A 14,516-nucleotide genomic window follows, 5' to 3' on the forward strand; every position below is an offset into this window, starting at 1 on the left:
CCTAATTTGGATTACTAAGTCCCAAGTTTCAAAAATAGAAACTTTATAAAAAAAAATGTCTCCAGTTTTCTCGCCTTTTGTCGTACATCGAGTATTCGGCTGTATAATGTTTACATTCATAACATTCTGTTAAATAACCATTAATTCATGTCAATACTTAAACATGCTTCTAGACCACTCATTTAAATAAATTTCATGCATGTATGTGGCTGGTGTATTCGAATTTTCGGACGTTACATGACAACAGCTACTTGGGGTTGACATTGCTTACATTAGCACTCTGATAGAAAAATATTAAGTTTTAATAATATAGATAATCAAAATAATGGTGGAGAAAATATTTACATACAAAAATTGTAATTAATTTTCCGTTCAACTAAATATTCGATGATGTGTGTAATTAAGTGCGATTGGTGGAGGTGACAAGTGGTGTGATCCAAATAATCAGTCGGATTTACCTTTAGATTGTGATTTGTTTATATGTTGTATGGAATATATTTACGACCTTTGGATGATGAGGGAGTGATTGTACCGTACGTGTGATCGAATCTGCCTAAAAAGTATTCCTGAATGGATAAGGTGTTCCGTTCCATCGAAGAGATCGAATCACCATCCAAAAAGTTGAAACAAGGAATAAAGTGTGCCATTTCTTCTTCTCTTCTATCGCTTTTCTTCTTTTCTATCGGGCATGGCTGGGATAATAATTGATTCAGAATGGTAAGTGTTGATGAGATTGGTATTTTGCACGCAACAAAATCGTCTTGCATTTTTTAAATTTAATTTCTGAAATTTTACAAATTAATCAACCATGTATGGTAAATAGGAGCAGTGTTATGAAAAGTCCGCTTAAGCTCCACTTGAGCGCGCTTAAACTTGAAACTCGACAAAACGCTCCGCTTCGGAGAAAAGGAGAAAAAGCGGTTAAACAGTTTGACCAAATTAAGCGTAATTAAGACGTTTAATTAAGTGTGTTCAAACACAATTAATAACATCTATTTATTTTTAAATTTTTTTATTTTGAAGATATGTCTTTTATTTTAAAATAATAAATTAGGTTAATAATTTAAACGTTTATTTTTTAATTTTAATTATGATTAAACATGACTGATAATGATTTGACAAATATTTAACATTTTTTAATGTGATCTAATTGCAAAAACAAATAAAGATTGCAATTTTCGAGATTTTTATGCTTTTATAAATATGAGAATTAATGCATCAAACTTAAATTTATCATATTTATGTATAATTTTATATATTTATTGATTTGAGATAATTACAATTACACTAAAAATAAAAAATGTTTTTTCACGCTTAAGACTGTGCTAATCTCGCTTAAGTTTGAAAAGCTTGGAGCTCGACATCCGCGCTTCAAGACGCTTCACGCTTTTTAGAAGCTTGAATAGGAGTGGCTTTACTTCATTGTTTCATACCTTGAAACAAATCACTGCCTTGCCTCCTCGTATACTCACGCCCGATATACTTTTATGGGAGATTCTATCCACCAGGCACCACATGTGCTTGGTAGATCTTCACCATTCATTGGGTGCGGGGACTTTCAACCAAGGCACAGTGGATTCCAAGCACACCGGGTATATGGTATAGAATATCCCTACTTTTACCTAGTCTTTTTATCTATTAAACCTGGTGATAAAAAACGAGATCAAGGCATTCCAACAGTGTCTCAAGTACATTACAGAATTTTATCCCAAAATTCAAATTGGTTATACAACTACTCGAGGTTCCAAGAGCTCATCGGATCATCTAGATTCATCGCTACATTTTATATCAAACCAGCATTGTAACCCTTGGTGCTTCGTTAAGTTTCAAAAGAATCAAATTTCTTCTATTGAGCACAACTTCTTTTCGAGAAGCAGTGAGTTCGACGCCTTGAGACAAGTAGCTTATCACATAATAAATCACAAGCATTCAAAACAAAAAAAACTACTTTCCCAAAAAAGTAAATAAGCACCACACCTCCTTCATATATAGTAAAACAGTTCTGACTTGTAGAAACATTCCAATAGTTGACAATTCTCATCACTTAAACTGATAGTGTCACATGAAAAAAGAAACACAAGAACACAATTTCAAGAACTCAAAACTTAAAAACTTCTAGACGATAGCATTGGCAGCACTAGCAATCCTAGGCCAAAGATCAGCACACTCCTTTCCAATTGGGCCAGTGATGGCAGAACCTATCACATAATGATAGAATTGATATATCAAAATTATAGCAAAATGGGAAGACACGATTTTTAATTTTATAAACAATACTAATGATCGATCGATAATACCTTTCATTTCACCTTTGGGATTCACTATAACCCCAGCATTATCTGTGAAGCCAAAGACAATGATGAGCATAGTATACATGTTCATCTTCATGTGCAATCAATCAAGATCAGCATCTCAAAAATGTTCTCTAACATCTATACATGGATGAAATGAATTGGTTTTATATCCGGGGTATGAAATAACTCACACGCAAATATAAATACATATATATTAGTGATAAAGAACGGTGCCATTTACCCAATCCACATGTACCAAGCTGACTAACAGGGAACATTAGCCAACTTCTAAAGCCGTAAATGTTAGGATTGGAACTTGGACTAACTCAACTCCAAAAGCTAGTTCAAATGGGGTTGATTGTCCAAGCCCATATATGCAACTCTCAAGAACTTTATCCAACCGATGTGAGATAACTAACACACGAACGGATGACCCGACTATGGGCAGTCCAAGACATGACGGTAGAACCTGAGCTCTGATATCATGTTAAGATTGGAACTTGGACCTAACTCAATCCCAAAAGCTAGCTCAAGAGTGGAGGATAGACCAGGCCCAAATATATAATTCTAAAAAATTTTATACAACCGATGTGAGACAACTAACAGTAAATGTATTATCAAGTTTTGTGCAAGGTAAAATATACACAAAACAGCAATACGGTTGAAATATAAAATGCCACTAGTAAATGCACAACGTCAAATCTTTGAGTGCCATTTTATTTTTTAGCTTTTGAGCATGCTGATTTTCATTCTTCACTGTTTGAGCATTTCTTAACCTGAATTATTCAAACGAGCAACCAATAAACAATTTCTGACGGTTTTGTATCCTTCCCAAATACCAATTGATCACAGGATTTTCTCAACTAATTCAGTAAACAACAACGGGACCACACATTGGCGTCCAGAGATAGAAAAAACAGAGTAAGCATTTACGTGTAGCAGAAGCATGCACTCAAAACAAGAGCTTTCGTAAAAAATAATCAAGAAAAATGCTGAAAAACTAAAATATCACTCCTATGACATAAAAATCAGAGCTTAGGAACCCCAGAAAAATCAAGAAATCTAAGCAACAAATCCACTCATAAGCAAAAAGTAGATAACGACAAAAAAATGCATTAGCCAGCGCAAAATACCTTCAAAGTACATGAAGACACCGTCCTTTCGACGCCATGGCTTGCGTTGGCGAACAATAACAGCGGGCATGACCTTCTTGCGGAGATCTGGCTTTCCCTTCTTCACGGTAGCCATCACCATGTCTCCAACGCAAGCTGAGGGAAGCCTGTTTAGTCTTCCCTTGATTCCCTTCACCGAGATGATATACAGATTCTTAGCTCCCGTATTGTCCGCACAGTTCACCGTCGCTGCCACCGGCAAACCAAGCGACATCCTGAACTTGTTCCCCGCCGATCCTCCACGTCCTGTACATGCACAGATAATCGATAAGGCCAGTAAAGATTACAGTTTTGATCAGCTAGAGTTCAGAGATCTCACCTCGCTTCGACATTTTGCCGATTCTTCCCAGTCGCTCATAGGGAGTTTATATAATTGTTGGCTAGGGTTTTATCAGCACTAAAACTTAAATGGGTTTCTAATATTTGGTAAGGCCCAATATTGATCATCCAATCGGGATAATTGACCTCACACCAACAAACAAAATATTTGAAAATTATATTTTTACATGGTAATTTGAACTTTTTTTCAATTTCGGTCATAAATTTGTATTTTTAATCTAGTAGCTCGCATGTTTTCTTTAATCATTATAATTTACATGTTTTTTCCTTCATTTTTGGTATGATGAATTTGCATGAGTTCATCGTTAGGGGTGTCAAAATGCAACACGATCCGTCAACTTGACACGATCCAACACGAAAAAAATCAGGTTCGGGTTGGGGTTTTTCGGGTTCGGGTGGATTCGGGTTGGGTGGGTTCGGGGTAGTGCCAGGTTAGACTGGGTTTCGGGTGGTCGGTTTGGGTCGCGGGTTGATCCGAAAAGTTTTTTTTTGAAAATATTACCTATATTTTTATATATTGTATGTTTGAACAAAATTTATTGTATATTTATATGATAAATTTTCATAATTTAATATTTATTTTGTATATTTTTTATTTTTTTAACAATTGTTTATTTGATTTAGTAAATATACTTTAATTTTCTACAATTAAACTTTCAAATTTAAATCGAAAATTTTGTTATGATGTGTTTAAATTAAAATTTTATTAAAATTTTTTATTTTTTCCAATTTTTTTCATTATTTTTTTTTAAAAAATAAATAAAATTCGAGTTAGGCGGGTTAGACCGATTGAGTCGGGTTAGACGGGTTCATGTTCGGGTTGGGGGTTTTCGGGTTGCTTCGGGTTCGGGTTGAAAAAAAAATAAAAAAATATCGAGGATTGACCCGAAACCCGACCCACTCGACCCGATTGACACCCATATTCATCGTTTCTGTCAAAAAATTGCTCATATGGATGCTGATATGACTTTTTGGAAGTAAACTTACATATATATCATGATTTTTTTAAAATATTATGTAGAAAGAAATACGACGGACTCTGGTTAAAAAAAATTTGTAAGTACAAAATTAAAAATATGAATTCATCTTTAACATTCACAAATGGATCGTTAATATGATAGAAAATGAAAAAAAAATAAAAATAAAAATTTCATTTTATAAAGACTGAAAAAATTTAAATTATGGAACCAAAGTATAATTATCCTTTATAACTTATGACAGATTTTAAACAAGCATTTGATTTGTAAAGAAAAGATAAATAAATAAATAAATAAATATAACATAGAAATGCTTGATTGATATATATGTAGAAGATAATTTTATATAAATTTAATAATTGTAGAAACATATTTTAAGTAAAACAAAGATAAATCATTTAGTACTTTTTCTTCACATCCTTTAAAAAAAATGAATTAGTTCTAAAATCATTAAATCATATTTTCTATAACATTGAAATTTAATTCTGTAAAAAAAAAAACATGCTCTACGGTCAAGTAATTAAATTAGTAACCAAATTTTTTTATATATATATTATACTAAATGACAACATGATAATATTAGAAAATATACACTTTATAAATAACTGCATTAATTAGCAATATTTTGAAAATTTTATTAATTTGGAAATCACAAATATTTATAGCTTCTTAATTTATCTTACCTTTTTTTTATATAGCAAATGCATTAGTTCTATTTTACATAAGATATATAACATATCAAGATTTTCGTGATTAATAAAATATCAAGTCTGGAATTTAAGCCCAAATCCACTTCTTTTATAAAATATGATGAAAAACATCATCCCAAAACTTCTCAAGTTAAATCAAGCTGTTCTCTTAACCAAAAGTTGAGTGACACCTAAAACAAAATAAGGAAAAGTTGGGATGAAGCCCTCCTCCATGGCTAGTGTTTTTTGCTACATAATACGTCACAAAAAACTTAGAACTAGATATGACAAAAGCCCTAGTAAAAGGGTAGGGAAAATACACCCCTCGGCGGCGTCTTCTTGAGCTAGATCCTACTGTCCATAACCTGCTGATAAGAAGCACAAATGGCAAGTAAGAAAATCAATAAGCAATGTGTGTCATGAAATCAAATTAATCTGTCAATACCAGTTGAGTATGACATCCGATATAAACACGTATTGGAAAAATAAATTGAGGTCGCGGGTGACCTCCAATTTGAAACGTAGATCATCACTTGATAAGTTTTTTGAACACATTACAAGAAAGTAACATGCAGAAACTTGGAAAGCCAAGATGTTAGGGTACCCTACAGTAAAAGGTTCAAACTGAAGATGGACAGTGAGAAATAAATGTTGAGCCTTTTGTTATACTTACCAGTTAAACGCTTGATACTGCGGCAGAACTTACTGCCGCAAAGACATTGGAATGCTTCAATTGGATGGTCATTGTCATCAAAATCCATGCGATAGTCCTGCATTTTCAAACATGTGAAACTTCTCAGCAAAAAGCCCATTTACTTCTAAAAATTGAGATGAACATAGTAACGGGTCGTAGAAAACAAAAACGAGATCAGCATCACTGTAGCCACATTAAGGAAAACAAGCATGCATTAAAAAAATGGTCAGTTAGGAAAGACTACATATAAAAAACTGGAGCATCTGGCAAAACTTAAACTGAAAATTGGGTGATAAAATATAACTTACTTAATGGATGACAAATGATTTTAGCAGAAACTTAAAATTAATTTATCCCCTATTGTTTTTCTTCTTTCTCTGATTGTCCAGAACTTTGTACTAGGATTAATCTTATGTTTCCTCTTCAACTCCGAGGAATTTATGGCATCCAGTCAACAAACCAGTTTTTTGATCGGTCGAGCTACAGGATTGAATTATCATCTGATTCTAGGACTAGATTCAAAGAGAATTTTAACCAGAACAATCTGTCCGTTAAAACAAGAAGACTTTCCTTTCGTATTCCTGATATAAAATGCTACTCAGTATTCCACACAAATGTTCAGAACCACCAATCCAATATTAAATCATCAAAACAAAGTAATTTTATCTTACATAATTCCTCATATATATGCTACATACATAACATTCGAACTTCGCCTTCTACGACAATGGAAATCAGAGTACACTGCAGATACACAAAACATAACCTACTTACGCAAGTGAGTTCTTCCATAGCTTTCACATTTCTTGTAGCTGAATAAAGCAAGCTGTGTTTGGTCACCAAAAAAATAACATTTTAATAATGCGGACTAAGATCCGTGACTACAAAAACTGTGGAACAGGAGAGAGTTAAAAGACGCCACAAAAGTAAGAGATCTGATACATGGTAATAGTGGTGGTCAGGAGTCTCCACTTCAACTGGTATCGACACCAAGTTTGAGTCATAGCATCTAACATTATCGAAAACAGGGCAGAAAATGATGTCAGGAACACTTCTTGTCTTTGAGAAGTGTGAAAGAAAGATAACATAATTTGAGAACGCATGCCAACACCAGCATTTATAGCATAATAGAAAGGAGCACCAAGCTTAACTATTTACATCATGGTGTAATAAGAAATAAGTTTCGAAAGACGTATGCAGCCTTTCATGAACCAAGTCCATAGAGCTGCTTACATAAATCCAAACTTAGATACCTAAATCTATCTCCCACAGATCACAGAGATGGAAGATCCACCAGTATAACTAAAGAGAAACAAAAATAGAATACATCAACAGATCAACTGCAATATATCAAACGAAGTTACCTGTGATTAATAAACCTTGCCACATTTCCATAACATGTCGAGTCTAAATAAAGAGCTTCTTCATCTTTAAGCACTCCTTTAGAACCCCAATCGGCATCAAGAAGAACAGGATATGAATGTTTCATTCCTTGAGGACTCCGTGAAACGCGATCAAAGAGCTCCGAGTTGGTTAAAACCTCTCCAACATATTCACAAACAAATGCACCTTTTGGAATGTCTTCCAGAGTGCGTAGACCCCACCCTTTTCCTTCGGAAGTCATAAACACCTAAAATGAATGATAAGAAAAACAAATGGAAATATCAGGCAACTTCTATAAAAAAATTGCCAACAATGGTAGGTGCGTTGTGGGAGAGGGGGGAACTCAAGACCCAGCCACACTAATACCTGTATCCGGTAAGTTATTCCTCTCTGTACCACTCGATTGCCACATTGTTTATTACAGCCACATTTCCACCAGCATTCTTTGATGAATTTCCTCATGAGATGACCTTTGCAAGGTTCAGTAACATCCTGATTTATTGATTTCTGAAGAGGACACAGCTTACAGAAAAATTGGCAGTGTTTCTTCATATCTCGACTCATGGAAATACACTCACTAAGAAAATTTTCCTTAACGAGGCCATCCAAAGTGTATGCAAACTCACCTCCAGTTTCAAGCCCACAAGCACAGGGTGTAGACGATGATAGGCAATCACCAAAACAAGTCGAACAACACTTGTTTTCTCCTATACGAGCTAAAGCAAAATTTACATGCGCGTTTTGGAAAACAGCATTTTGTGTTATGTAGCAGAAAGATGGTGTGCACTCATTATTGAATCCATTTACCAGTGTAATCACCACTTTTTCTTGTCCCTTGGATATGTCAATAGCATCATAAAGAAACATGATCCCTTCACGAGTCAACAAGCACTCCTTACCAACCATCAAACTAGCCTCGCCTTCGATATCATTGTCTTGAAGTTCTCCATTTGTTCCATGAACCTCGGCACTACCCATCTCGTTAGGCTGTAAACCTTCGCCAAGGCCATCATAAGATGGAAGAACTAGTAACATTTTGGGCAGAATAATTTCGGCATCAAACTGAGAATCAACAATTCCAGAAGAATTCTTCAATAAGTCGCTAGCGGGTGTCACACCAGTGGCTTCTGGTGACGCATTAGTGGATTCAGTTCCAAATCTAAGAAAACATTCACACATTTCTTGCATAAGGTTCCTCACGAAATTTTTTGGGTCCACGGTTTTGTATGACCTCAGAAAATTATCCTCCACATATTTTAGAACAGCTTCAAGACAAGGCATATGGAAGTCAGGCTTTCTAAGAGCCAAGTCGCAGTTCAACAATATTTTTACCTCTCCACAAGGTGAGGAAGCAATCTCAAGGTTAGAAGAGTGTACATCTGAGATCATTGCATGATTGCCATTTTCTGCCCTTTCATATGGTGGAAATGGTCCAATAGCGGAATCACTTTCACCTGTCAATTGAAATGCTGAGATATATCAAAACCACCATTTTAACTGAATGTAACCATCGTACTAGATAACTGTGCAGCCCATTGATCTGTAATCCATAGAACAACAGTTCCTTTATTCAAAGTAAACTTGTAGCAGATAACCTTATACAGAAGTGTCAAGCATGAGCTACAAATTAATGCAACAAATAAATAAAGTAGAGAAACCACCATATCACAATCAAGAGATTTTAAAAATTGATCTACATTGGGACAAAAAATATATCGAATAATAGGCCACTAGCCATGCAATGATTAAAGCATAAACCAATAAAACTAGTAATAACCAGAATCTCTGAGAGAAAGGCAAAAGAATATCACTGATCCAAAATCTTCGGCAGAAAACCATTGTACGTACAAAATGAATCATAGAAGCTAGATCCAAACAATCTAATCCAATTAATCAACAAAACAATGTGCCTACAACAAAAGAAAAGGACATACTTGGATGGCAGGTAATTAAAGCATGATTTTCAATGTTTTTCCTTTTGAGCGTCTGAAAAGTATCAGGCTCGATATTTGGCTCCTGGAGATGCACCGTGACCATCGAATTATCAGAGGCTGAACACTTCTCAGGAATTGGAGAGAGAGAGCCCTTTCCTTTGTCTAGTAGCTGCATTGGATGAGAAGGAGATTCGAATTCAATTCTCAAGGGGGTATTTTTACAACGTCCTTGGGAGTCGCTGGGCCGGCTGGGATCACAACTCTCGTGGACCATTGATGAATTGGGAGAAACTGGCTGCTTTCCTTTATTTTTACCAAGTGACGGGAACATTTCAGCTTGTGATTTAAATATTGGGTTTCCAGGGGTAGGCTGAGATGACTCCACCTTGCTTTGTGACTGATTTAGATTCAGAGCCTGGTTCTCTGGTAGTACATCTGGTTCTTCTTTAGGTATGATTAATGGAGTTACAGGCACACTAGAGTTATTGATCGAGGATGTTAGACCTTCTTGGTATCTTAGTCGCAATCTTTTCAAAGGCCGTTCAGGCTCTTCAGTAGCATCTTCCTCCAAGTAGTCCTCTTTCTGTGTAGGTTAATTAAGCAAGTACAGCGTCATAATGTTTAATCAAAATTAAAGTAATAGAAGTTAACAGTATGAGTACAACTATTATTGTGACTTTCAAGATGAAGCACATTTTCTCTTGCAAATAAATTCCATACTTCGTTCACATTCTTCTTTGAGTGCTCTGCAGCCTGACAGATGACACAAATCATTATATTAGCACCATTAATCACCCTATCCACATGGGAAATCTGACAAATTTAGAGTCATAAAATAGAAGTAAAATGAGTGGAACACAGATATTTATTTACAGTACAACTAGTGATTGTCAATTAAGTATAACACATGAAAAAAAATATCATACTTCATTGTTTGCCAGCTTTACTGCATGCCTTGATCTTGATGTCTGAAATAATAAAAAATCGAAATGAAAAAATTGAAGGACATAGAAACACTAGAAACAAAACAGGCAGAAATAAATTATTTGGACTGAGTCCACATACATACTTCTGCTTCCTCACTCTCAAATATAGCATCAGCAAGGGCTCTATAATTCTCAGCTTCAATAAGCTCCCAATTCTTATCATACAATTTCAGCAAATTCTTTAATACAGGCTTCACCTTATCTGCAGGGATCCCAAGATTCTTCATAGCATCAAAGGCACCTGAAACTTTCTTTTTTGTTTCCTTGCTCATTTGAAGATATTTTGAGTCCCAAGTTTTAGCTTTCCGACTTTTCCCTAATCAAGGAACCTTTAAAACCAACCAGAAAAACAGAAAACATTACCCGTTTTAAGGAACCTTTAAAACCAACCAGAAATACAGAAAACAGTACATCAACAATTCATTCAGTTTGATGAGAATTATCACTGTTTCACTTATAATTACAATCAAAAGCCAAATCCTGGATCTCTGCACCATTTTTTCCAATAATTAAATGCATGCATGGTTTTCAGTGAAGCATGTGTAAATTTTCAATATCAGGCCCAGGATACTGAATATGGACGGTAATTCCCTAACATAGAACGCTAATTCTCCACCATAAACGAGAAAGCGGGTAAAATAATTCCAACACACCAAAAAATCTGCTGCAGATATTGTCACCATATCAACCATATGACCGTTTGACTCTAAAGGTTTTTCATTTTCACTTGGCCTTTTAAGATCTAAATTTATGGTGACCAGGATTCACAATTGAAATAGGTTCTTTAAATTTCTAAACAAGTATCAGAGATCTAACATTTAAGGAAATAAAGATGTGCCGGAGAAACAGTTTGGAACTGCAAGAACTTTTTAACACTCGATTAAGTATCCAAAATGTAAATATTACAGATGGAAAGAAAATTAGTGTCGGGAAACTTCGGAGCTAGTGTCGACTCGAGTAAAGGTCGGTGAATCGTAACACGTAGATCGAGATGTCATCCGTTGAAGCAAGTTTAGTAATTCTGGATATGGCATAATAGTGATTTCAATATATTGGTACTGTCTAGGTTCAGACGAGTAAACTTTCACTCAGATTGTTTTAGTGAGGTACGTGATGTACTAACTGAGATATCCAAGCGTTATATAAACGCTTATATGATGCATATTTATCTGCTGCACAATACATGTTTTACTGTTTTGACATATTATATACCTCGTTTGTTGGGGCCACTCAGCCTTGTTCTATATTGTGGATGGTTGGGTATCGAGAGCTACAGTGTCCGACGGGACTTGCGGGTTCTGATAACCTTGGACATTGTAGGTTTGCGTCTTGATGATGAGTGCGAGAGCCAAAACATATCAAAGACTACACACTCAGACGTCTCTAGTCTGAGCATGAGATTCTAGATTTGATCCTTGATATCCGAGCATATTGCATTTCACATTCATCATATCAGTTTGTATACTCGTACATTCTCGTATTGAGCGATTGTCGCTCACGTCTTTGTTTTCAACTTGGACACCCCCATTCCAATGGGCAAGTCTAAGGTTGGACGGTTCGTAAGGTCGGGGCAGTCTGTGGTGATCCGTTGGAAGTTTTATTTGGTTTCTCGTATTCTCGTGCATGATTATGATTTCGATTTGGTTGTATTGCCGATTTAGATTGAGATTATTGTACTGTTTTCGTTTGGGTTATAAGATGATTAAGTTATTTGGCTTCCGTTGTTTAATTGTTGTTATCAAGTTTAATTATGCATGCTTAATAGCCTGTATATTTAGTAGTGACTCGGGTGACAACGTTACAGTAATGCTGAGAGCTCAAATAACACCTAAGATAAGCCAAGATATGTTCCTCATTATGAAAATAATATAGCAGAAACTGATCAAAGACTTCAGACTCGTGAATAGACTGAGAATGATTTATTAGTACTACACATTGTTGGTTTCCAGAAGACAGCCAATTAAGATGGCTGTAGAAATTGACCCTTCAAGCTATCAAACCTAATAAAAAACTGAAAAGTTTCAGCTCCAATACCTAAGTTGAGTGAACAGTAGCTACTATTTCAGCGTGTAGTAATCAATATGTAATACAACAGTATCCAGAAGCAAGGAACAAAGGTGGTCAACAATAACTGTTGACACATGAAATTGACTGTGCTCTAAGCCGAGATTTATTCCTCAGAATGATAAGGACCAGAAACTTCTCAAAAGGTTTCAAAACGCTTGAATAGGCTGAGAATGATTTCCTACAAACTGTCAGTTTCTACTTTTAAGACAACAGATATGAGATAAGATTAGTAGCAAAATTGAACCTTAATTTAGTCATTGGACCTCATAAGAAATTTAAAATTTTCAAATTTAACACCTTAGTAAAAAACAATTTCCACAATTTGAAGGGGGCAGTGCTTTGAATCCCCAGATATTTGAAGGGGGGAAAAAGGAATCTTTGTCTAGAGTTGGTCAGATAATAAAATTTCAATTACCTACAGCAGAAACAAAATATATGCTCACAGACGGGTGAATGAAAAAATTTGTTCTAATATAACCTACAACAGTGATGAAAATAACATGGTGTAAAAAAGCACACTAATTAAAAATGCTCATAGAGTGGATTAAGTTCCCTCACAACTGAAGGCAAAGAAATGTGGCCGCCATAACCCCTAAAATTAAATAAACTTGTAGACATTAACCACGATATAGTAGCTATAGACCCAAAAAGAACGCCTGAAAAACAAAAATTAAAAGAGAAAAGAAGACAAGTTTCATGGCAAGAAAAGGCAGAAAGGCGAAACACATGCGTTTAAAAACAATGTAGTCGCCGTAAACACTCAAAACCCTTAAAAATTGAAACACAAAATCTTAAAAAAAAGTTAAAAGATTAAAGATTTTAAAATTTGTTAATCGCAAGAACAAGATTCAAGTCAATTCATGCCGGAAATGACAGCATTTCATCGGAACAATAATCATCATGCACGAAAAGGGAATAGAATTGAATTCAAAAATCCAACGAGAGAGAGAGTGAGAATTTTCAACACAAGTATTTACCGAAAGAGGGGAAAACATATGAAAATCTCACCAGCATTCACAAACTCTTCCGAGGGCTTACGCGGCGCGGTAGTTAAATTTTTGGGAGCTCTGCAGTCTACAGTGAGGTGTAGGGGAGAGGGAAGAGATTTAATCATTACATCAGCATGCCACGTATATCATTACATCTCAGAGCCAAAACACTCTGGCCACATACATACGGTTTTTTTTTTTTTAATAATAATAATAATAATAATAATTAATATTAATATTATAAAAATATTGCACTTTCTTTATTTACTTTTTAAAAAATTAGTTTTAATTGAAAAAATCCATGTGGCAGACATACGGTAAATAACACCACACATTTGTGCTATATATTTGAGAGTTGTGAGCAAGTATTGGGCTGTATGATTGAGAATTGCGAGTTGTTTGTATAAATTTTGGGCAAGCAACATTGGTTTGTTTTTTTATAATTTACATGCAAGGTATTTATTATATTTTTATGAATATTGAACTGATTTTTTTTTTTGTAATATTCTGATTATAGTTTTCATTAATTTATCTTTATCCATATGTGAGTAGTGATTCCTCGAATACAATGTATTGGCTCCTACATATTTCGGGACTTCACCCAACCTCTCCTCCAGATAACCTTCAATAGAATCGGTAAATGAATCAAAGTCTAGCGCTAGAACTTAGACCTCTATGTTGTCCCAGATCAAAGGACTAATGGTGCACAATCATAACCGTTGATTAATTCACTCGATAATTGATAATTACTTGTAAAGTACGATGAAGGGTTGTTCAGTTACTCATCCAATGAACACTCATATGTATGAATGAACATCTCCATGCCCTCAATAATCAAATATGACGTTTACATCATATATCTAGTCTCGAGCTCTAGTAACATTTATCCTTATTTTAGGCGTCTGAGTAGACTATAAACTAATTTAGAATATATGGTACACTTCCTAATAGATTTCATGATCTACGTTGAGAGACATATCTCGTAGTAATTC

General features: G+C 35.0%; 2 protein-coding genes and 1 long non-coding RNA gene across 7 annotated transcripts; 1 reads left to right on the forward strand and 2 right to left on the reverse strand.

Annotated features, from left to right (window-relative positions):
* Positions 1-1,961: 1,961 nt before the first annotated feature.
* LOC142531681 (large ribosomal subunit protein uL14) lies at positions 1,962-3,908 on the reverse strand. Its single transcript, XM_075637903.1, has 4 exons — positions 3,786-3,908; positions 3,428-3,712; positions 2,298-2,339; positions 1,962-2,198 (listed from the first exon to the last, which is right to left on the reverse strand). The coding sequence occupies exons 1-4, from the start codon at positions 3,796-3,798 to the stop codon at positions 2,116-2,118; spliced, it is 423 nt and encodes a 140-aa protein (XP_075494018.1). The 5' UTR covers positions 3,799-3,908; the 3' UTR covers positions 1,962-2,115.
* A 1,650-nt stretch (positions 3,909-5,558) lies between these two features.
* Positions 5,559-13,678, reverse strand: LOC142530776 (putative inactive histone-lysine N-methyltransferase SUVR2). Of its 5 annotated transcripts, none has more exons than XM_075636599.1 (11): positions 13,544-13,678; positions 10,552-10,784; positions 10,409-10,450; positions 10,203-10,235; positions 9,483-10,065; positions 7,915-9,002; positions 7,530-7,795; positions 7,108-7,174; positions 6,940-6,991; positions 6,145-6,241; positions 5,559-5,836 (listed from the first exon to the last, which is right to left on the reverse strand). In XM_075636599.1, exons 1-10 carry the CDS (start codon positions 13,647-13,649, stop codon positions 6,222-6,224), a joined length of 2,490 nt encoding a protein of 829 aa, XP_075492714.1. In that variant the 5' UTR covers positions 13,650-13,678; the 3' UTR covers positions 5,559-5,836; positions 6,145-6,221. The 5 variants fall into 5 exon arrangements, with proteins under 5 accessions (XP_075492714.1, XP_075492713.1, XP_075492715.1 ...); XM_075636598.1 differs by having other exon boundaries at positions 5,559-5,839; XM_075636600.1 differs by having other exon boundaries at positions 5,559-5,839; positions 10,552-10,797; positions 13,544-13,677.
* On the forward strand, positions 6,279-7,350 carry LOC142530778 (uncharacterized). The gene is made up of 2 exons (XR_012816163.1): positions 6,279-7,000; positions 7,118-7,350. It is a non-coding gene; the product is annotated as an uncharacterized LOC142530778 (long non-coding RNA).
* Positions 13,679-14,516: the final 838 nt, after the last annotated feature.

The sequence above is a fragment of the Primulina tabacum genome, chromosome 17, assembly GCF_025594145.1.
Source record: "Primulina tabacum isolate GXHZ01 chromosome 17, ASM2559414v2, whole genome shotgun sequence".
Taxonomy (NCBI): domain Eukaryota; kingdom Viridiplantae; phylum Streptophyta; class Magnoliopsida; order Lamiales; family Gesneriaceae; genus Primulina; species Primulina tabacum.

Bases quoted from the DNA above. Each gene is read 5' to 3' on its own strand.
- LOC142531681 (XM_075637903.1), bottom strand. The intron at 2,340-3,427 runs GTATTTTGCGCT...TTGGCTTCACAG, and splicing joins TGTCTTCATGTACTTTGAAG to ATAATGCTGGGGTTATAGTG. The intron at 2,199-2,297 runs GTATTATCGATC...ATTATGTGATAG, and splicing joins TCCCAAAGGTGAAATGAAAG to GTTCTGCCATCACTGGCCCA.
- LOC142530776 (XM_075636599.1), bottom strand. From the start codon at position 13,649: ATGATTAAATCTCTTCCCTCTCCCCTACACCTCACTGTAGACTGCAGA. The intron at 10,236-10,408 runs GTATGATATTTT...GTCATCTGTCAG, and splicing joins TAAAGCTGGCAAACAATGAA to GCTGCAGAGCACTCAAAGAA. The intron at 9,003-9,482 runs GTATGTCCTTTT...TTCAATTGACAG, and splicing joins TTTAATTACCTGCCATCCAA to GTGAAAGTGATTCCGCTATT.